This window comes from Geotrypetes seraphini, chromosome 12, assembly GCF_902459505.1.
Source record: "Geotrypetes seraphini chromosome 12, aGeoSer1.1, whole genome shotgun sequence".
Lineage (NCBI taxonomy): Eukaryota > Metazoa > Chordata > Amphibia > Gymnophiona > Dermophiidae > Geotrypetes > Geotrypetes seraphini.
The window spans coordinates 62,862,594-62,886,698 of NC_047095.1; the positions used below are offsets into that span (position 1 = coordinate 62,862,594).

At 42.8% G+C, this 24,105-nt stretch overlaps 1 protein-coding gene across 9 annotated transcripts in view; it reads left to right on the top strand.

Moving 5' to 3' along the window:
• The window catches only part of BEND5 (BEN domain containing 5), a 1,015,515-nt gene that overhangs the window by 906,221 nt on the left and 85,189 nt on the right, over positions 1-24,105 (top strand). For 2 of the 9 annotated variants that reach the window (XM_033915521.1, XM_033915522.1), the window contains exon 1: positions 10,397-11,142. The exons of 4 other annotated variants lie outside the window; for them this stretch is intronic. In XM_033915521.1, the coding sequence (XP_033771412.1) occupies positions 10,959-11,142 (184 nt within the window). In that variant the 5' untranslated portion in view covers positions 10,397-10,958. 3 more of the 9 variants (XM_033915523.1, XM_033915520.1, XM_033915524.1) reach the window with 3 other exon arrangements.

The window sequence follows — 24,105 nt, forward strand, 5'->3', positions numbered from 1 at the left end:
TGTCTACCAGGAGTGTGGCTTCTCTCTATCCTGAGCGGTGACATGGTCTTTGCTTCACATATTTGCCAAGTTCTACAGCATGGACATGGCGGCAAGACAGGACTCCACCTTTAGGTTCTCAGTCATAAGGTCAGTGCAGCAAGCCCGCCCTAGTTTTTTGGGGAACTGCCTTTGAACGTCCATGTCTAGAATGTCTCACCTATTGCACTGGAAAAGAGATTATGTACTTACCCTGGTAAGCTCTTTTCCAGTAGATAGGTGAGACATTCTAGACTCCTGCCCTGTCCTTCCTGCACCTGCTAACAGTTTTCAGTCTGTTTATGCTTCTCCAAGCTGATTCTTGGATGCCTGTCAGCCCATGGGGGCTGGGAAGACTTCAATTTATTGGGAAGTAGTTTCTGAGCGCCTTTGAAGTCAGTGTTAGCATTTAACGATACTGTTTAGTTACTTTTGAGCAGAACAATTTGTTTAAGCCTTTTGCTACAAGTGCCTCTACTTCACATGTATTGGGTGGCTCTACATGCTTAAGTACTAACTGAAGGTGAAGTTAGAGACCCCAGTGAAGTATAACAGAGACGGAGTGAAAAATCCAGAGGGGATTCTTTCTGTAGCAGCACATGACTATAGGGAAATGACCCTAATTTCTCACCTATCTACTGGAAAAGAGCTTAACAGGGTAAGTACATAATCTCCTTTTAATAGATATTTCATGCACATATAATGAACCTCACATGGGCTGTGTTTTGGCAACTTGCCTGCATCTGGGTTTCAAAATGTAGAGATGGGTTGGGGCATTGAATGCTTAGAACTGAAATGCTGTAAAATAGTCAGAGCAATATGACCAGCATTGAAAAGTGATGCGCATAGTTGCAGAAAATGCTGTGTGTATACATGTAGCTTTTTCTGCCACTGTGCACATTGCCCAAGTGATTTATGGTGGAAACTCTGCTGGAGTAGTATCGGACATCAATATTCCCTGTTCATTCCATACCGCAAGAAAGATGAAACATCTTAAACTATCCCTCCCTTCATCAGGTTCAATGGGAAAAATAGAACACCTTTGAATCCATGGGTCCCAAAATCTGGAATGGACTGTCCCTGTATGTGTCAGGTCCCCTCTTTTTACAGATTCAGGAGAATGTTAAAGACTTATCTCTTCTCCCAGTAATGTTAAATCGCAAGAGGATTGTGAATAATTGTAAGAGGACTTTGTGAGATGGGGAGACCAAAATGGGAGATGAGATTTAATGTAAGCAAGTGCAAAGTGATGCATGTGGGAAAGAGGAACCCAAACTATAGCTATGTGATGCAAGGTTCTATATTAGGAATCACTGCCAAGGAAAAGGATCTAGGTGTCATTGTTGAGGATACATTAAAACTCTCAGCTCAATGTGTGGTGGCATCTAAGAAAGCAAACAGAATGTTAGGAATTGTCAGGAAAGGAATGGAAAACAAAGATGAAAATGTTATAATGCCCTTGTATTGCTCCATGGTATGGCTACACCTTGAATACTGTGTGCAGTTCTGGTCGCTGTATCTCAAAATAGATATAGCAGAATTAGAAAAGGTACAGAAAAGGACTACGAAAATGATAAAAGGGTTGGGATGACTTCCCTATGAGGTAAGTAGTGGCTAGGGCTCTTGAGCTTGGAGAACTGATGTAACTTCCCATTTTTGCTTCTGAAGAGGACATCCAGTAGAAGGCAGGCCCCGGAGCAGACCTGTGAGGCTGAGGCTTATTAAAGTACAACAGATAGGCATGGGGCAGAGGGGAAGGGGTGGAAGGGATAGCGAGACCAACCTGGATGCAGTAATTGTAGTTGTTTTCCTGCAGGAGCAAGGGTTTTTACAGCATCCACAGCATGGTAAAAGGTTTTGCTCCCACGCCCACAGTGAATAACCTGATTTTTCCCATTCCTGCAGATTTACCGCAGTTTACTGCAGGAACCCATCTTTGTGTCATTCTCTAATTGGAGTTGCCCATTTCTGAGTTGCTAAATTTAGCCATATAAAGGGGGATTTTTATAAATGGTGCCCATAGTTAGGCAAGTTGAAAATCCCCACTAAACTAATATTCTGCGCAGATCTCATGCTTATCTTTGGGCACCGCACTTATGTCTGCTGAAACCTAGGGGTCCTTTTACAAAGGTGCGGTAGCGGTTTAACGCGCGGAATACTGCGCATTAAACCGCCTGCCAAGCTAGTACCTAACGCCTCCATTGACGAGGCATTAGGATTTTAGGCTGCCGCAGGGGTTAGCGCGTGTTGAAATGTCTGACGCGCTAACCCCCCGTAGCACTCCTTGATAAAAGGAGCCCCTGGTGTAAATGCTGATACACAACTAATGGAACTTGGGTGTATAAATGACCTTATTCTATAACACTATGCCTACTTTCAAGGAATCCATAGGGCATAAGGCAGATCTGGACTTAAACCCAAATGACTGCCAAATAACACCAATTATTGATTGTTAATGGCTCTTTAACTAGTTTGCAAGTGGAATGACATTTTTAATGTAAATTATGTTATCCTTGGACAAGCAGGCAGCATATTCTCACATGTGGGCGACATCATCCATGGAGTCTGGAACGGACAGTGCTAAAACTGTACTGTCACTTTAAACTTCTTAAGAAGCTTCGAGACTGCCCACACTGCACACATGCCTTCCTGCCTGACATCGGCTCACGGTTCCTCAGTTCTCCATTTTCAGCCCCTTCCTTTGTTTAAAAGCAGACTGAAAATCCACCTTTGATATAGCTTTCAATCCCTAACCCTACTCCTCTGCCCTCCAAACCAGCCAGCTGATTAACCGTTCCCCTTAACTGTATCCATGACATCCTGTTTGTCTGTCTTACCTGTTTAGATTGTAAGCTCTTTTGAGCAGGGACTGTTTTCTTACTCTTTGTGACTCTGTACAGTGCTGCGTGCATCTGGTAGCGCTATAGATATAATTCGTAGTAGTAATAGTAGTAGTAGGAGAGCAAAGAAGTTGTTTTTGGACTTTGTCAAATCAAGTTGCCATCCCAGTCAACTTAATTTTAGCTTTTGTGGCCCATTTCTTTTGTTTTCTTTTATAGAACCGAAGAAATTTTTTTCCTTAGTTAGGCCATCAGGCCCTTTTTCTCTGTTTTGTTTTGTTTTTCAAATTCCATTTTACTCAGTTTGCAACCACTGGGTTTTTTTGACCTTGATGCCGAGATTTTTCCTCTGATGTCAAGGCCTTCTAGTGGGTTCAAAAAGTGCCCTAATAATTGTCAGTGGTCCATCTCCATCACTGATTCGCACAACTGGTGCAATCAGTGTCTGGGACCAGAGCACTGAGTAGACACTTGTATCCGCTATTCTACCTTACAAAAATGCTCTCTTAAGGCTCGACGCATCCAGCCAGGGAAGATGTTTGCACCAGCTATAGCACAAATCAATGCCATTGGTGCTGATAGTACCAGCATTGAGGCCTCCCTCGATCCAGCATCACAACATCATCGTCAACATCAAATTCCTCAAATTATGCCAAGCATTGACACCATCACCGATCTCCTTCTCTGCAGGCTGTGTCTCCTTCAGGATGTGCATTCTCATTGAAGTCACTCACTCGTCAACACCCTGCAGCACTGATAGTAATAGCTGTTGAGCCAATGGAACCAGTACAGTCCTTCCAGGACCAACAAGGAGTTTTTCCAAAGGAGTTTGCTGGCTTATTTAAACTACATACGACACCTTGCATTTACTCCCTCAGTACCTGCCCAGCATGAGCATGGCACATTGAAACCCCATGGTACAGAATCCAGCTCTCCATTGAAACATCAACAGACATCAAGATCCTGCAGTACTGATGCTCGCTCTTTTAAATCCAAGAGAACATCACATGGTACCGGTTCACATTCACCTCAACATAAGTCAAGATCTACACATTCTCAACGCCGATCTTCATCTGAACAGTACCGACATCTTCATCTGAATGGTACCGACATCATCGAAGGATCTTTTCTTGATGCTTTCACAGTCATCGTACTCCTCAGACCCGGAAAGCATCCATCTCCTTCCTATAGAGGATCTCCTGGAGTTGGAGACGTTGATTCTGATCTATCTGTATAAAACACTAATACGGAAATTGAACCCACATTATCTTCTCCAAAGTTGTATGGCATCCCATCAGATCCATCTCCTCCACTGTCAACATGCAGATCTCCTCCATATAAGGCTTGCTTCTATACCTTCATATGGGTGTGTCACTAAAGCATTCCTAAAAATTACATTCTTATACCTAAAAAAGTTACATTTTTATACTAAGCTTACATATTTTATAAAGAAGAAATACAAAGACAGATATTGTAAAGTACTCACAAAGACTAATGCACACATACAGCTTTTAAATCCCTTCCTGTTATGATTATCTTTGTGCTGAGAAATTCATGTCCCATTGTCTAACTGAAACTAGAGGAGGAGGGATTTAACCCCCCTCCCGTCAGAATTTTACAGAGTAGAAAAAGTTGCTTAAGGTCAGAGGTTAAATCCCAGATGTAGTCCTCTCAGAATTTCTTCAGATTTCAAATATATGAAATCAAAGTACAATATATTCTAATCTACACTTGTTACCTATAGCTACATAAGTAAATTCCTAATGTGTAGTTTTAATGACTTACTGACTTACTAAAACTTAATTCTGGATCTATACAATGATATTACACATGTGGATTCGATTAGTCTTTCTCACTGCAAAATCAGGGCCCCTTGGAATGTGAGGCAACCAGGTCAGAGGCCAACTCCTGTCTGCCTATAACTTCCATGAGGACCAGCCTAGTCCAGACTGGACACACATCTGAACAAAGAAACCTTATGAAACTTAAGCTTTGCCATCTGGGGTAAATTTGCTATGGCGCTTATCAATCACACTTCCTGTACCTTCAAGCACATAACACATGTGAAATCAATATGTTAAGATCCCATCTTTTGCTTTTGCCTCTCTAATTATTAATATTCTGGCTTATCCAATATTTTCTAGTTTCATATATTTATATACAGCCATTAATACCACATTCTCACCTGCTCTTGGATCAGGCCCTATCTATCAACAGATTTTTCTAACTAGTGAATCCTGTGCAATGTGAGAAAGTGTAATGGCTGAATTTTTTATTTCATGTTTGCATATTTCACCAAAATCTACCTGTCCAGGTAAATAAGCTGGCCCTTCCCAGGCCTATTTAAGGCACAGAACACCCTCACCATCCGCAGTAACCATTACCTCTTTCTTTCTCCGAGATCGCACGTGCCTATCCCAGGCCCTTTGTTTCCACCACCTCTTCTGTGAGACTGTTCCACGTATCTACCACCGTTTCTGTAAAAAGGTATTTTCTCTGATTACTCTGGAGCCTATCATCTCTTAACTTCATCCTATGCCCTCTCATTGCAGAGTTTCCTTTCAAACGAAAGACTTGACTCGTGCATTTATGCCATGTAGGTATTTAAACGTCTCTATCATATCTCCCGTCTCCCGCCTTTCCTCCAGAGTATACATATTGAGATCTTTAAGTCTGTCCCCATTACACCTTATCACGAAGACCACAAACCATTTTAGTAGCCTTCCTCTGGACCAACTCCATCCTTTTTATATCTTTTTGAAGGTGCGGCCTCCAGAATTATACACAATATTCTAAATGAGGTCTCACCAGTCTTATACAGAGGCATCAATCCCTCCTTTTTCCTACTGGCCATGCTTCTCCCTATGCAACCTAGCATCCTTCTAGCTTTCGCCGTCACTTTTTCAACCTGTTTGGCTACCTTAAGATCATCACATACAATCACACCCAAGTCCCGCTCTTCCGTTGTGCACATAAGTTCTTCACCCCCTACACTGTACTATTCCCTTGGGTTTTTCCAGCCAAATAAATGACCTTCCATTTCTTAGCATTACATTTTAGTTGCCAAATTTCAGATCATTCTTCAAGCTTCACCGGGTCTTTCTTCATGTTATTCACACCATCCAGCATGTCTACTCTATTGCATATTTTGGTATCATCTGCAAAGAGGCAAATCTTACCCGACAACCCTTCAACAATATCATTTATAAAAATGTTAAAAAGAACAGGTCCAAGAACAGAACCTTGAGGCACACCACTGATAACATTCCTTTCCTCAGAGCAATCTCCATTGATCACTACCCTCTGTTGCCTTCCACTCAACCAGTTCCTGACCCAGCCCATCACTTTGTGGCCCATCCCAAGGGCAATCAGTTTATTTATTAGACGTTGAACACTGTAAAAGGCTTTGCTAAAATCTAAATATACCACATCTAGCACACATCCTCTATCCAATTCTCTGGTCACCAGTCAAAGAAATTGATCAGATTTATCTGACAAGACCTACCTCTAGTTAATCCATGTTGCCTCCGGTCCTGTAATCCACAGGATTCCAGAAACTTCACCATTCTCTGTTTTAAAAGCGTTTCCATTAATTTGCTTACCACAGAAGTCAGACTTACCGGCCTGTAATTCCCTACTTTTTCCTTAGAAACATAGAAACAAGCAGCAGAAAAGGGCTATAGCCCACCAAGTCTGCCCATTCCAAGTATCCCCTCCCCTGAATTTACTCCCTTAAAGATCCCACGTGAGTATCCCATTTTCTCTTAAAATCTGTCACGCTGCTGGCCTTTATCACCTGAACGCTAACTGAAGTAGTCTTAAGTCCAGACTGTAAACATGCCTTAGCTTACTACAGAGAACTAAATCACATGGGTCTTCACCTCAACTGTTCATCTCTTTGGATCCTAACAGGTTGGGTCTGCCTGTAACCAAACAAACTATTTCCACATGGTTAGCAACCTGCATTTCCTTTTGCTATGCTCAGGGTGGGCTGCAGCTTGAGGGTCCGAACAATGGCAGCATCAGTGGGTTTTTTGCGCTCATCTCCCACTGAAGATATTTGCGAAGCAGCTACTTGGTCCACAATTCACACAGTCGCATCTCACTACTGTCTAGAATCCTATTCCAGATGAGACAAGCAGTTTTACAGAATTTATTTTCTTCCTGATGGCCAATTCTTCCTGTTCACTAAGCTAGGGAGTCCCACTTGTGAGAATATGCTGCTTGCTTGTCCTGGGATAAAGCACAGTTACTTACCGTAACAGGTGTTATCTGGGGAAAGGAGGCAGATAGTCTCACATCCCTCCCACTTCCCCTGGTTGGCTTATTAGCTTGCTTACAGAACTGAGGAACTGTGAGACGATGTTGGGCGGGAAGGCACTTGCATGTTTATGGTGCGGGCAGTCTCAAAGCTTCTTAAGAAGTTTAAAGTAACAGTACACTTTCAGCACTTTCCGTACCGGGCTCGGTGGATGACATCACCCACATGTGAGACTATCTGCCTGCTGTTCCCGGATAACACCTGTTGAGGTAAGTAACTGTGCTTTTATTTTTATGGACCAGAATAGTTAGAAAGATTGTTGTTAGATAGGGAAGTGAAATTTAGATAGGTGGATAATACATTAGATCACCTTAAAGATTGGCAGGGTAAATACAGAGAATCTTGATTTCCTGTATTTTTTAAATTTTATTTCTCCTTTCAGTTCTATGATATAGGCTATATTGTTTCCTTCTAAGTGCCTTTTCAACTGTTTATTTTGAAATTTAAATTTAAAAAAAACCAAACAAACCAAAAAAACACATGCATCTGGGATCTGTGCCCCAGTCTGAGCAACTTACATAAAATCTGTGGGTCAGTGCGAGAGTGGGATGAATTTTTATTTTAACAATGTATATTCTCAAAGAGACAAATCTACAAATATGAGTACACGATTAAAGTGTTTTTGCACACGATATGATGTACACAATTTTTGCTTTTTAGACACAGAAGGTACCAACATTCAACCAGTGGCAGTCAGTGATTTTTTATCTTTTTTTTTTTTTTTGCTGATGGCAGAAATATGTTCAGATATTAAATGTGGGCCATGATCAGGTATCAGCACTGAATATCCAGGTATGTGCGGCCACCCAATATTCAGCCCCTAACCAGTTACGTTAAAGTAGAGAAAGACAGGGCAGCTGTTTATGTGGCCCTATTTATCTGGTTAACTGTACTGATCGGTTTTCATTTCATGGTTAGAAGGGAATATTCAGCAGCATGATCAAAGTAATTGCCACTGAATATCCCTAGATAAACAGCTGATTCCTAATGATTGTTAAGGCAAGAGGTTTCAAGCTGTGTTAGGGCAATTTGCCCCTAAATGTGACAAAGTGTGCTGCCCTAATGCAATGATATTTAATTCACTGCAGGTTACATAGTTATGTAAAGCTCATAACTATGAAAAAGCTATAATGTAACTGGGTGCACACCATAAGTAGTATTATAGCCATAAAACCACTGTACATAACTCCTTATATGGAAACATGATCCCTAGTAGTGGTCACACAAAACTACTGCTACAGGGTGCCATTTTGAAGTACGGCACCAGATGGGCAGGAGCGACTGTGAGGGATGAGAGCTGAATGGATGGGCCCTGGAAGTCATGGCCCAATTCTCCAGGCTGCTAGACTAAACACTGCTTGTGGGGTGGCTCGCAAACTGTTATTCATTTACCATAGTAGCCAGAAACCTGCAGGACTGTTAGACTGCAGGTTGGTGACACTCCTTTGATAAGTCAAGGTACTGTAAAAGCTTGCCTTTTACTGCACCCTAACTGGTTTTGGATATTGGGACCATAATTATTTTTCAGTGAGTGAGTGCGCTCACAAACTCCAGTACTCTGTAATGAGTTGTTAGTCTAACAGGAAGCTTAAACCAGGAGGTCCAAAGCTTGTTTACAGTTTATTTAAAATAACGCCTAGCCTGCTCGGATTATTTGTATTTATTTGTAGTATTTATATACCACTTATAGTCTAAGTGGTTTATATTCAGGTACTCGAGCATTTTCCCTCCCTGTCCTGGCAGGTTCACACTCTATCTAAAGTACTTGGGGCAATGGGGGGATTAGGTGATTTGCCCAGGGTCACAAGGAGCTCTAAGCACAATGCCACATACTCAGCAGTCAGGTACAAATATAAAATGCAATAAAAGAAAAGAACTCCATAAAATGAAAGAAAAGAGCTAAACCTTTCACAAGAAAAAAAAAATCACACCCAATCGCTGGCTCATAGATCCCGTGCCAACTGGGCAAAGGATACAGTGGAAGTACAGAGGCAGGATCAGTGACCCTGTGATTCTGTATGGAGTCTTGATGCCCAGATTGGGAACTACTGCTCTAGGTGAACTATGCATACATTTTACTAATATGCTCATTTGAAAGCAGCTGTAGTACAAGAAAAGATTTACTGTGTTACCATGTACGAAAGCAAACATGCTAAATGCAAGTTAACATACATATTTTCATGATGTTAACCTCAGCTTAGTACATTGATTGGGCATGTAAACACTTTGAAAATCCACCTCATTCATGGCTGTTATCAAGCAGCTCATCTTCCTTAATAGCAGGACATGTGCTTCTTTGTTGCAAGTTTTCTGCTCTAAACAGGATAACCAGAGCAGGAATCATCATGGAGACTGTATGACCATGCCATCTTGGCCCCTGTGTGGGCAGATGCAGTTGCTATATCTTTTGCATACTGTGGCCCAAGACCGAAGAGGAAGGGAAAAAGAAATTTAATGGACCAATTTGAAGGGGAAAATATTCACGTTGGCAAATGGTATTTTATTTCTTTTCAGTTCAACCAACCAGTCCAGTTTGAATTATGAAGTTGCCAGTTTTTCAGAATGAGTGGGGGAGGGGCTGTACACAACACAAATTACACCTCCCTGGGAAAAATGAAGGAGGCTGTCCAATAATGAGGATGCTCTGCAGTAACTGACATCTACAAAGCTGGCTCCTATGCTGCTGACATTGCATGCTAATGCTTTCAATTGTATATTGTACTTGACAGGTAGAAAAACATGACTTGTGAACACCTTTCACTATAAAGGAAGTTTTGAAACCTTTCTGAGTAAATATGTTAATTATACCGAACAGCTGTCAAAAGAGCTGTAAGCAAACTTATTTAGGGTCGCCAGCATTCCCTCCCCCCAAACACACTTTTTTTGTTTTCTTTTCATCTCTTTCTACCATCCCTGAATCCAGATGGTAGAAAAGAACCCCTGTTCCTGGTTATTTTTACCTGCTGCCAGCCCACACTTGTATTTTAGTCATTTTCCATTTTGAATGAGCTTTGCACCCCGGGCAGTTGCTCCTTTCACCTGTGCTTCTAGTAATAGTCCTGGCTACCAGCTGCTGCACTTTTTGTATAAATGACTTTTTGCCACTCACTAGACAATTTAAAAAGCTGGCTTCACTGAGTGCACTAATTATAAAGAAGTAAAAGACAAAAGAAAGGAAAGACGTATGGAGAAAGCCACTTGGGGTAATTAGCACTGAAACGTATAATCTGCTATCTACTTGCTGCCTCTTGATTCAGATTATTAACTGCATCTTCTTACTGTTATCCTTGAATCAGCGAAAGTGAATGTAGCTTGTCTGATTTGCCCGACCAGTGGCTTAACTGGTTAAACTGGTTTGCATTGTTTCAAGTAGCATATATTTACAATGTGTTTGATGCATTTAAAAAAAAAAACCCACCCACAACTCTTTACTGGTGCTGCTGGGGGATTCTGGTCAGAACTGGTTTCAACTGGTCGTGCTATGCGTGCAGTAATCTCCCGTGTATATTGCCATAGCACAGCTAGCTGCCTCCTGGTCCTGGATAATCAGAAAATGACAAGCTCTCAATAGAGCTCTTCTTTTGATTAGTTTTGTCTGATCGTAGCCTGGAATCAGGGGTTGCCAAGAGCTGTCCCAGGCACGACAAAGCGATCACAGAGCCCGTTCGGAAGGAACAATAACAGGGCGATAAGGGATATTTAAAAAAAAATTTAAAAAAAGAACCCAGAAAAAACCAACCAAACCCCAAAAGAATAAAAAAAAGAAAGAAAGAAAGGAAATGTACGCTTTCGTGCGGTTTCTGGAGGACAACGTGTGCTACGCGCTGCCGGTCACCTGCGTGAAAGACTTCAGCCCTCAGTCCCAGGTGGATTTCGATAACCAGAAAGTGTACACAGTGTACCGGAACCCGGAGCCCAGCGGCTGGGGCGCCCCGCACCAGGCCCAGATCCTGGCGCTGGCAGGTGAGTGGGGGCGAGCGCTGGCGCTTTGAAAGGCGGACCAGTTTTTTGAGGGCGGGAGGGGCAGTGCGCGCGCGCGCGCGTGGGAATGCCCCGCTGCACCTGGCGACGGCACGTGCCCCTGATCCTAGTCTGGTCGCTGGGGCGGCTGGGACCAGGCTCAACTGTTATCCGGGCGGTTTCTGTGAGGGAAACTGTAGTGCCCTGAAGCATTTTGAATTAGTCACTGCTCATAGTCCAAACTGTAATCACGCATAGGCTAAGTTAGGGGCCGATGCGGAAAGCTACTGCGAGCTTTGAAGAGAGGGCTAATGGTCAAGCAGTGCAGTGGGACCGTACACCTTGTTAAAACGAAAATAATGTGCTCATTACCAGCACTGTGACTGGTCAAAAGAAAAAAAAACAAAACCAAAAAAAACAACAATTTGAGATGAAGACACACTTTTGGAAACTTTGGTCAAGTCCAGGGGTTGGTTGAGAGGACTGGGCTTCTAGTGGTACCTCCTTTCATAGGGCTAGATTCACAAAGCAAACGAATCGTGTATCGATCGGTTTGCGACCCCTTTGCGCTCTGATTTCTCTCCGCCCAATTCACTTACCTGTCTTCCGACCATCCTACGATCCGCGCATGCAAACAAGGGCAACGGCGATTCACAAACCAAAACCCTGCAACACCGACTGGCCTGGCCAATCACAAACAAGTGACTGCTGAGGACCAGTCGCTCAAGCCCTTTCCAACTGCCCTGCTCTCTGCCCTGTCAGCCCCGATCTCCTGCAGCCCCTATTTTCCCGCTGCCCTGGATCACCTGCTTGCCCCGACTCTCCCACCCTTTCCTGCAGTGCAAGCCCATGGTTTTAACCCATGAGCTTAAGCGGGTTAAAATTACGGGCTCCAAAAAAGTTTAAAAAAAAAATATCTGCCAGGCCTGGAGGTCCAGCTATAGAGCGATCTGGGCAGGCAGATGGGGACGTTCCTTCGATCACCTCCATCTGCATATTATAGTTTGGGGAATCCATCGGACCTGCCCAGATCGGGCACGGATCGGTCTCGATTGGGCAGGTTCGTGAATCTAGCCCTTAGTCCCTGGATGTCTAGTGGCTCCACTCTCCTCCCCCTCCCTGATATAGAAAAATAGTTCTCTGGCCCCCCTCTCTATCCCCAAACTGACCCCTTCCAACCCAGCCTGACAAAACCACAATTCTAGCTGCCTAGTTTCCCCAGATCCTGTACCATAAATCAGGCAGGAGCGATGCTGTCTTTAAAAATGGTGATTCCTGATTCCATATAGTTCATCCTGGCATGCGCTGAGTGAGTTCACTCTGCTGTAAAATGAGAAAAAATTCCCTTATATGGCAGACTGCCCCCCCCCCCCCACTCAGCGCATGCACTGTCTACTGGGACCCTTCCCAATCTCTCACTCAGCAGATCAAGTACCTTAAAATGAGGCAGGAGTAATGCTCACCTGCTGCCTCCTGCCCCACCATCAAATTAGCAGCGCCCAGCTCCATGCAGTGCACCCTAGAATGCATTGGTTGGGGACAGTCTGCTATGGAATTTGCAATGACCACATTAATATGTGTGCGGTCACGGTTTCTGTGCAACTTAACATTCACAATGAAACCTTTTCTGTATTGCTTGGCCAGTAACTTTAACTGTTTTAGCCTTGTGGTAGCTTTATGCATCAGTCCCTTAGTGAGCAAATGAGTTTACAGATGCCATAATGAATAAAATGAAACTATACTGTTATCTGGTTTTCAGGATTGGGAAGAAACATAGAAACATGATGGCTCATCCAATCTGCCCTTCCCCACCATCCATTATCTTATCTTCTCCCTAAGAGATCCCACATGCCTGTCCCATGCCATCTTGAATTCAGATATAGTCTTCTTCTCCCCTATCTCTACTGGGAGACCATTTCATGCATCTACCACTCTTTCTGTAAACAAATATTTTCTTACATTACTCCTGAACCTATCACCTCTTAACTTCATCCTATGTCATTTTCTTCTGGAATTTTTCTTAATTTGAAAAAGACTCACCTCTGGTACATTAATGCCATGAAGATATTTAAACAGTTTTATCATATCCCCTTTCTCCCAACTTTCCTCTAGAGCACAGGTGTTGAAGTCAGTCCTCGAGGGCCGCAATCCAGTCGGGTTTTCAGAATTTCCCCAATGAATATGCATTGAAAGCAGTGCATGCACATAGATCTCATGCATATTCATTGGGGAAATCTTGAAAACCCGACTGGATTGCGGCCCTCGAGGATCGACTTTGACACCCCTGCTCTAGAGCATGGGTGTCAAAGTCCCTCCTCGAAGGCCGCAATCCAGTCGGGTTTTCAGGATTCCCCCAATGAATATGCATGAGATCTATTTGCATGCACTGCTAATAGATCTCATGCATATTCATTGGGGAAATTCTGAAAACCCGACTGGATTACAGCTCTCGAGGAGGGACTTTGACACCCCTGCTCTAGAGCAGTGGTATTCAACCCAGTCCTCAGGGACCACCTGGCCAGTTGGGTTTTCAGGATATCCACAATTAATATGGATGACAGAGACTTTGAAAACCCGACTGGCCAGGTGATCCCTGAGGATTGGGTTGAATACCACTGCTCTAGAGCAGTGGTTCCCAACCCTGTCCTGGAGGAACACCAGGCCAATCGGGTTTTCAGGCTAGCCCTAATGAATATGCATGAGAGAGATTTGCATATGATGGAAGTGATAGGCATGCAAATTTGCTTCATGCATATTCATTAGGGCTAGCCTGAAAACCCAATTGGCCTGGTGTTCCTCCAGGACAGGGTTGGGAATCACTGCTCTAGAGTATACGTATTAAGTTCTCTGTCCCCATACGATTTATGATAATGTCCACTAATGAACTTTACAGCAACCCTCTGGACCGACTCCACACTCCAAACTCTTAGGTTCTTTCAGTCTTCACAGCAAAGCATGCAAACAAATTTAGGCCTTCTTTTACTAAGCTGCGGTAGAGGTTTCTACTGTGGCCCGGGGCACTAAATGCTCCAGCGCACATAGAATTCTATGAGCGTTGGAGCAACGTCAGAGCTTTTAGTGCTTCGGGCCATGGTAGAAACCTCTACAAAAGCTTAGTAAAAAAAGGGGATGGGGGGCTAATAATTTCAATATATAGATGATTTAATTAATTAACCCCTCTTTTTACAAAGCCGTGATAAGGGTTTTTAGCGCAGGCCGGCACGCTGAATGCTCTGTGTTGCTCCCAACGCTTATAGGAGTTTGGGAGCAGTGCAGAGCATTCAGCATGCCGGCCTTCATTAAAAACCGCTATTGCGGTTTTGTAAAAAAGGAGTAAATTAGGAAAGGAAAAAACCTCAGATCTCAGTTTGAAGAACACCACCTTCAAACTATAATAGGGTAGAACACCTCATTGGCCCATAAAAAACCTTACCAAAAGACTTATCAAAGTGTATTGTAATTCAGCACAAATATTTAAACATGTCAAAAAGAAAATCAAAAGAATCCTTTCTTTAAAAATTATTTTATGGAAAAAGCTTTACTTATTTGAATATTCAAAATGTTCAGAAAAATGCTTAAAAAGCTTGGTCCAATTGATGGCAGCTAGCGTTTTGCTAATAAAGTTGCATTAGGAAAACAGGATTTATATGTTCTAGTCTGGTGGAATTCTGCACAAAAATACTGAAAATTCTGTGCACAATATTTCAAAATTCTGCAAAGTTTATTTGTAGTGTTTTATATAGAATTCCCCCATCCTGAAATTCCTTCTTCCTCTTCCTTTCTCGAGTTCCAGCCTTCTCCTTTCCTTTCACTCAACTGCAGTTCTGTCTTCCTCCAAATCCCACCTCTCTCACACTTGCATTCTGAATCCCCTCCTTGGCCCCTATGGTCTGACATCTCTCTCTCTCTCCCTCTGTACACTGGCTAAGAATCTCTTTCTCCCTTCCTACCCCCTTTCTGGTCTGGATCACTCTCTTCCTCTCTACCATCCCCCTACCCTCACTTGCGGTCCAGTATCCATATTCCCCCCCAACCCAACCACTTCTCTTGCTTGCACCCTGAGTCCCTTCCCTGTTCCTATGGTCTGGCATCTCTCCCTCTCTCCATGGCCAAGCATCTCTTCTTTCCCTCCCACCTCCCTTTCTGGTCTGGGTCACTCTCTCTTCCTCTCTCTATCATCCCATCACCCCCACTTGTAGGTCCAGCATCCATGTCCCCTCACCCCAGCTAACTACCTCTCTCACTCGCACCCTGAATCCTTACCCTATTCCCTGTGGTCTGGCATCTCTCTCTCCCTCTCTCCATAGCCATGCATCTCTTTCTCACTTCCCTCCCCCCTCCTTTTCTAATCTGGGTCACTTTCTCTCACCCCTTCTATCCCCTCATTGCGGCTCCAGCATCCATGTTCCTTTTTCGCCCCTCCCTTCCTGCAGCTCTGCCTTTCTGCGGCTCTGCCCTTTCTTGATCTCTAACCAACTGACATTCCCCCTGGTATGGATCCAGCTGCCATCTTGATTGTGATGTGACAACTCCCTCCCTCTTCCCCCATGTGGGTCTGGCCTCTAATCCACCCACTCCCCATGTGGCTCAGCATCTCTTACCCGTGCCCTCCCAAAGCAGCTGTAACATGCTGCTTGCGGCCAGCCCTACCAGGAAGTGACGCTGCAGAGGAAAGACCCTGGCGGGGCCAACCACAAGCAGCTTGTTCATAGTGTTGCCTCTGTCGGCTAACTACCGCTACTGTTGCTACTTTGGGAGGGTATGGGTAAGAGATGCTGATCCCCACTGAGGGGGAGGGGGGGTGTCAATCAGATAGGGGACATATCTGCGCAGGGGAGGGGTTGTTGAGCAGGAGCAAGACACAGGCATATTGAAGATGATCCAGCCATGGGAGAAGGAAGGTCTGGACAGAATTCTGCCCAGGTGCAGAATTCTGCGTTGTGCAGAATTCTATCAGGAATAATATTCAAATTGGCACCTTGGAAGGGGTAAAACGTGGCTGTGTCAGGCTACTGTCTATTTTAAGTGTAGTTTCAATAATTATCTGTTGAAAGGACTTTTCCATCTAATCTGCTTCTTTTTTTTACCACATTGAATCTTGAGGATCCACTGCCCTGTTGCTTTTTTAGACCACCTTCTCCAGGTCAAAGCCATTGCACGTATTCTGTCACAGGGAGGAATCAAATTTTCTACTCAGAATATGTCCTCATAGCAAAGAAGACAGGACAATTGAAAAGCTTTATTTCCTCTAAGTCCAATAAAACTAATATGAACTTACAGTAGTGGGTTTTGGAAATAAACCCTTCAGTTGCTTCTTATACTGAATCTCTGAGGTCTTAGAAAATCAGAAAGACTATACATTGTATCAATTTTTTGTTCAAAAAAGGAGATTGGATGTGGACCCTGAATCTCAACGATGCATACATACATACATATTCCTTCTTACATGAAGTACCTTTCAATTTATCTACTTCCAGTACAAAATCCTCCCCGTAGGCTCCCTTTGGACCCCAACATATTCTCAGTATGCCTTGTGGTTGCAGCTGCACATCTTCACAAACAAGAGAATTTAGTATTGCCATTGCCATACTTGATGATTGGCTTTTAGTGGCTTGGTCAAACTCATAGGCCTTAATTGGTCTGGAGGAGACAGTCACTCTTCTTTATGCATGGTAAGCACAACAGACTTAGTTGCATTGTAAAATGTCTCACCTCTAGCTCATTTGCGTGTTACACAATAGGGCTCCAAAGATGACTCTTTATAACATAGTGTATCTGTGCATGCGATGATGCATGTTTTTGGGACCTTAATTGTGACCAAAGCAAGGCTGGGTTCAAGATGAAACAGGGTGGCTTATGCAGCAAAAAGATGCTCTTTCAAATGACAAAAAAAAAAAAAAAAGATTAAAAACTACACAATAGAGAGATACTTGCATCCAAGAAATGGTGAAAATTTGCATAAAAAATGACATCCCATCTTTATGTCATTATCCCCTCCCTTTTACAAAATTGTAGTGCAGTTTTTACACCGGCCATGGCAGTAACAGCTCCGACGCTCATAGGAATTCTATGCGCGTCAGAGCTGTTACCGCCATGGCCAATGCTAAAAAACGCGCTATGGTTTTGTAAAAGGGGGGGGGGGATATCTTTGTTTCCAGTTGACTGTAACTCCTAGTGCAAATCCTGGACGTATAGCATGGACCACGACTACTGGAGCAATGAGGAATCAAAGTAGGCCTTAAATTTCTTATTGTAACATTTTGCTGGTCCATAAAAAGGGAGGCAAGCTCATGTAGATTCCAAACTTTGCACAGAAACGTAATATCAGGGGTTGTACTAATCCCCAAAAATTTCATTCCCCTGATAAGTTTTGTTGGGCTGCAGCATCTATGCAAAGTAGCTGTTTTGCATTATACGTTGCGTGGCACTCTAAAAGTGACCTTCATTCTACTGCCTGTAAGTCTTGAACCAATAGAGATCCAGCTGAAAATGTCTGCATGATTTAGTTTGAGATCCTAGCGAATGTCCACACAAAATTTTATTCAATTTGGAGGAGGTTTAGCAATGGTAATTTTCAAAATTGATCCACTTGACGTGGAATGACCCTTCATACATATAGATGCTAATGTGCATGACCATGGCTGCTTATGCTGTTCCCTTAGCCCATTTGAAAATACAGTCTCCTCAGTGGAATCTTAAGTTACAATGGGATCAATACTCCCAACTTCCTACTCCATGCATTACCCAATTTATCGGCTTTACCTCATGTTGTAATAGTGGACCCAGCAATCTATCCTTGCAGTGGGCTTTTTTTTTTTGCACAATAAAAACATGTTAGTCCTGTCTACAGAGGAATTCATCTTGAACCTGGAACACAGGGCAGTGTTCTTTGCTCAGCAATGTTCCTTTATAGTTTCTCTGTACTTATTCAAACAATCAACTGGAAATATTTTATAAGCACAAGCAAGGAATTGCAGGATCTCTGCTTTGCCTGAGAAGTAGCCAGAATCTGGGGATTTGCTCTAGACAGCCACGTCCAGATAGAGACCACTTACATACCCAAGCACCAGAATGAACTAACTGAAAAACTCAGCAGAGTTCTTCCTGACAAATTAGTTCCTGGATATAATTCTTCTGAGTTTCCTCTTTTCAGGAGTGGAGAATGCCTCAGATTGTCCTTTTTTTGCTGCTGAAGAGAATGCAAAGCTTCCTTGCTATTGTTCCATTCTTCTTCGCCCCCCTTGCTCCTCCACACCCATAGCTTGTTCCAGATCCCTTGCAATTCCAAGGACATGGTTGCTCCTCTATACTTGCCCTCAGGTTCCTTTGGTATTGAGAGTTCTGCCCAAATCCCAGCAAAGCTGAAGCACTATGATTCTCATTGGCCTTGACAGAACTAGTTCCTTCTTCTTGAGAACTTGGCATTTCTATAGTATCTGCTTGCAAGTTGTTCCATTTCCCAGAAATAATAATTTAACAGGAAGGCCATCTTTTCAAGCTTATGCTTTGCTGATGGATATGATGCTATAACATGTCCTCTTCCAACTCTTCCACAATATCTGTACCGCTGATATTGTCATGGTTTTTCAAACTTCTTTAATTAGGGTGCACTTTCATGCACTGTTGGTTTATCACTTTCCAGTGGATAACTTTCCTGCTTCAAAATTGCATCTAGTAACTTGTACAGCCTGCTTCATGTAAAGCCTCCATTAAAGAAATCACCTGTGCTGTGGGTCTAAATTTGGTGCTTACTTAGGAACATATTGCTGTACTGGGCCAGACTAAAGGTCTATCTTGCCTTGCATCAGGTTCCCAGCAGTGGCTAATCCAGGTCACAAGTACCTGACAGGATCTCAAAAAGTTGCAAGGCTCCCAGGTCTACCTTAGAAACAATTTATGAACTTTTCTTCCAGGAATTTATCCAAAACATTTTTATATCCAGCTGTACTAACCGCTTTTATCACATCATCCAGCAGCAAGTTCCAGAGCTTAACTGTTTATTTAGTGAAAAAATATTTTCGCCAATTTGTTTTAAAATATGTTGTTAGGTCCCATCGACTCGCGCTCGAGTCCTAGCGACTTGATGGATTGTGGATCTAAAATGAAATTGGTTTTGTGCTAGCCTGGTGAGGGACATCAAACAGAGATGCTGGGCCTGAGGAGAGGGGACAAGAGGCTACACCAGGGAGTTGAAGGGAGAGAGATGGTAGACCTGGGGGAAGTGGAGGAAAGAGGAAAGAGAGACAGACCCAGACCAAAAGGGAGGATGGGAAGAAATGCTGCATCTGGGGGAAGTGGAAAGAAAGGAGAGGTGCTGGAACAAGGGAGAGAGAGATGCCAGACCATAGGGGTCAGAGGGTCACCGTAAGAGAGGGAAAGTTGTTGACCCTTGAGTGGAGTGGGAGAGTGCAGAAAGAAGGGAAGAAAGATGGAGAAACTGGACACGAGACAGGACAGGAACACAGAGAAAAGATGCTGGGCATGGAAGAAGCATAGAGGAGATACTGGACAGATAAAATAGGAACACAAGGCTGAATATAGGGGTAGGATAGGGACACAAATAGCAGATGCTGAACTTCAGGAAGGGAGATTCTGGACAGAACAGATAAGGGACACAGAGGGAAAATGGATGGTGGACATAGAGTGAAGAGCCTCCGTGGATGTGGACCACCGGACTAGATGGACCCACGGTCTGATCCGGTGCGGGCATTTCTTATGTTCTAAATGTTAAAAGAACAGGAGACTGGAAGAGAGTTCAGACCCCCCCTCTCCCCCCTGAGAAAAGCAGGAAAGACAGTGGAACTAAAGCAATGCTCAGACAACGAGCTAGAAAAAAGTATTCTTTTCTGAATTTATTAATTGTAATATGTCAGCTTTGGGAAATGTGCATTTCTGGTATCTTACATTTCTGTTTTCTATTTCGATTAGGACAGGATTTCTATATATGTCTGGAATGCTTTTTGAAGGGTTTGTTTTTCTGTAGCTCTGGAGGGGTTCTCCCTCCTTCTACTCCCCAGTGATCCTGATTACCTTGAAAGAGATGCTGTTATGAGAGTCCATCTTTATTTTTCAATCCTAGGCTCATTCATTCCTAGCTACACCACTGACACACATGTGCAGAACTTTCAGAACTCAGAATTTAGTGGAAAGAGCAGTTCATTCTAGTGCCTTTAGATGACGTCACCCACCTGTGTGCTTTTTTAAATCATGTGTATAGAAAATACCTGTTATAAAACTTTTTGATCCAGCAGTGTTCTTGAAATTGAAAACTGAACTCTGCAAATTTTGTTCCTTTTATTATCCTTGGTTAGTTATAGGGCTCCTTTTACAAAGGTGCTCTAGCATTTTTAGTGCACGTACCGGATTAGCGCGCGCTATAGCACCCGCTACCCAAAAAACTACCGCCTGCTCATGAGGCGCCTGCTATTCCGCGCGTTAAGGCCCTAACGCACCTTTGTAAAAGGAGCCCATTCAAAAATCTGCATCTCAATTATGGAATTCTGGTTTAAATCCTTCACATCCTTCAGGGCTAATTTGTCTTACAAAATGTGCAGTAAAGATTTTGACATGACAGTTAACACATTCCTATGGAGTCAGTTTAAACTAAGAGAAATTTCTGTTTCATTTCAGCTTCTTTCTTCCTCCCTTCTGGTCCTCTATGGTCGTTTTCTATCCTGTGGCCATTCGCCTATAACAGATCCATTGCTGTCTGCCTCCAAATTAATTGTAATCATCTGAGTAATGCATTTCTAATGAGTGCTGCACTCCTCATTAAACTGTGATTTACCTTTGCTGCCCATTTCTACACTGTCAACACTAACTATTCAGAGGTCCTGCAGAGATGCTAATTTTCAGAAAATAAAAGTCAATGTGGGAAAGTACACAGGACTATATCCTGAAACCAAACACATCAGTCAGCCTTAACCCCTAGACTCTTTGTTTGCTTTACTGCTCAGGATCACAAAGAATAGGTATTTATTGTTTTTTGTCCATAAATTTACTTATTTATGAAAAGTAAGATGGTACTGAAGGGGTATTTAAAATGTGTGTTTCTTATGTTAACAGTGATTTTCTAACTATACAGATCCTTTCAAGAGGATTCATGGGACAGCAGCCTTTAAGATAACACCTGCATATGTACAGACATAGTAGTTCTGGGAATTAATCATGAAAACAGGCTAATACAAACACATACACACATGCATGAAGATAGTATTTATTGTTTGGGTGAAAAATCATATATATTCTGAAGACATATGGTTGATCATTTAAATTTTTTGTATATATTTCACTCAGGATACTTTTACCTCATTGTATCAGGGCTTAATGAGTAATAACCTTTTTCTCTCTTAGAAACACCTAAAAGCACAGATGAAGCATTTAATTTTTTGAGCTCATTAGTGATTCCAACACCCAGGACAAGGTTGTAAAGCAGGGCCTGTTAAAATGACAGATTAAATGAACTTCTTGACTACTGTTCCAGACCTTGAATGAGAATCAGAATAATATAGATGAAGGGCGAGAAGGTGATGCATCATTTCTGAAAGAATTTGAAATTGGTACTATTGAAGATCGGGGGCATCTTTTACTACATTACAATAGAGTTTTGTAGTTAGCATGTGGTAAGCGTCAAAATTAATTTGCAGTGAGTGCAAAGCCTTGCTTTAACTGTTGCAACATTCCCAACATCTTCCCATGTAGAGAAAGTACACTTAGCACTGTCCTAGTCCCAAGTACATAGCTAGATCCCAAGTAGTAAAACAGGATAGGAATAAGCAGTGGATTTCCCCAAGCCATCTCTTCTCTTTTAGGAAATTATCTAAACCTTTTTTTAAACCCTGCTAATCTAACTGATTTCACCATATTCTCCAGCAATGAATTCCAGAGTTTAATTACACTTTTACCTCTTTTACAAAGCTGCGCTAATGGCCCCGAAGCCCATAGAGATTTAAAGGGCTTCAGGGCTGTTGCCGCGGGGCAGCCACTAGCGCAGCTTTGTAAAAGAAGCCGTTTGTGTGAAAAAATATTTTCTTAGGTTTGTTTTAAATCTACTACTTAGTAGCTTCATCGCATGCCCCCTAGCCCTAGTATTTTTGGAAAGAATAAACATGCGATTTTCATTACCCTTTCCACTCCACTCATATCACCCCTGATCCATCTCTTCGCCAAGCTGAAGAGCCCTAACCGCTTTAGCCTTTTCTCATAGGGAAGTCATCCCATCCCTTCTATCATTTTTGTCGCCGTTCTCTGTACCTTTTCTAATTTTGCTATAGGATCATTCCATGTCAAGTGGACCAATACTGAAAACCGCCCACGCTCGACCCCCTTGAAATCCAACCAAATTTTATAGGGGTGTTGTCTAGGGTCTCAAATGAAACTCTGCAAAATTTTTGGGATCTATCTCAATTTGGTCAGGAGCTAGGGGTGGTTGAACAAAATCGATCTACTCCCAAGCCTCATGTGATCTAAAATGCCAACTTTGCTTAAGCACTGTGGCAGAAAGAAACTACCTACGAGTCTGAAATTTTGCAGTTTGGTATAACACGTTGTGGCAAGTTTCTGTGCCAAGTTTGAAATCTTTTGCGAATGTGCTTCCATATCTATAGGTCAGCAAAGTAGGCAAAAAAATTCACAAACAAAAATTTTTGGCAAAGTTTGGCTCCATACTGCTGCTGGTAGGTAAGTCAGCTGAGGGTACAACTTTACCAGCAGACATGTACCATGAGGTACTTCCAAGATTTGCAATATGAGCTTTTAAAGTCAAGTGAAGCTGAAGATATAACCATCAAAAAAAATATGGCATTGCGTCAACATTCGTGCATGCGCGGAGGCCCGTCTGGTCGCAGCCCCGCCATTACAGGGGTCCGGGAGGTGCGGGGAGAAGAGGAGAGATGCTGGCCAGGAGGAGAGTCAGCTGTGCCGGCTGACTTCTACAGGACGTGCCTCTCGCTGTGAGAGGCACATCCTGTAGGCAGGCAGCCAGCGTAGACAACTCTCCTCCTCGCCAGTTTGTCACGGCACACCAGAAATCTCAGGAGGCACACAGTTTGTGATCCACTGTCATAGAGCAATACAAGGGCATTATAAAATTTTCATCTTTATTTTCCATTCCTTTCCTGATAATTCCTAACATTCTATTTGCTCTCTTAATCACCACCGCACATTGAGCTGAGGGTTTGAACGCATCCTCAACAATGACACCTAGATCCTTTTCCTAGGCAGTGACTCCTAACACAGATCCCAGCATCACATAGCTATAGTTCGGGTTCCTCTTTCCGTATGCATCACTTTGCACTTGCTCACATTAAATGTCATCTGCCATTTTGATGCCCAGTCTTACAAGGTTCTCTTGCAATTTTTCACTTTGAACAACTTTGTGTCATCAGCAAATTTAATTATCTCACTAGTTATTCCAAGCTCTAGATCATTGATAAATATGTTAAAAAGCAGCAGTCCCAGCACAGACCTTAATGCTACTTATTGATGTAGCATACAATGTTCTACATTGTAAGATAGTTGTATAAAAGGGCACCTGGTAGAAACCTGTTGTATAAAATAATGTAAGTACCTATGTTTCCTTATCGCAGGTCTAGTCAAATTATTTGAGCCGAGGTCCAGAAATTTCAGCTGTATGAAACCTGGAGTTTGCAAAGTACCATATGTGCAACTGTTATAGAGCACTATTACTCCCACAGTAATGGGGTAGGGGGAGGATGCACGTTTCTCAAAAGATGACATATTCATAAATGAATAATAAATTAGTATATCTTTTTCTTAAACACAAGTGATACGCCTATTTTACTACCAGTTACTCCCAGAATACAGCACCCCTTCCAACCAGGGCAATTGCTCTGGGCCCCCAGGCTAGAGAGAGCCCCAAATCTGCCTGAAGCTGAAGGCAAAGCCTGTTAACAGGCTTTGGGGACCACTAAATAAAAAATAAAATAATTCTTTTTACCTGCCACA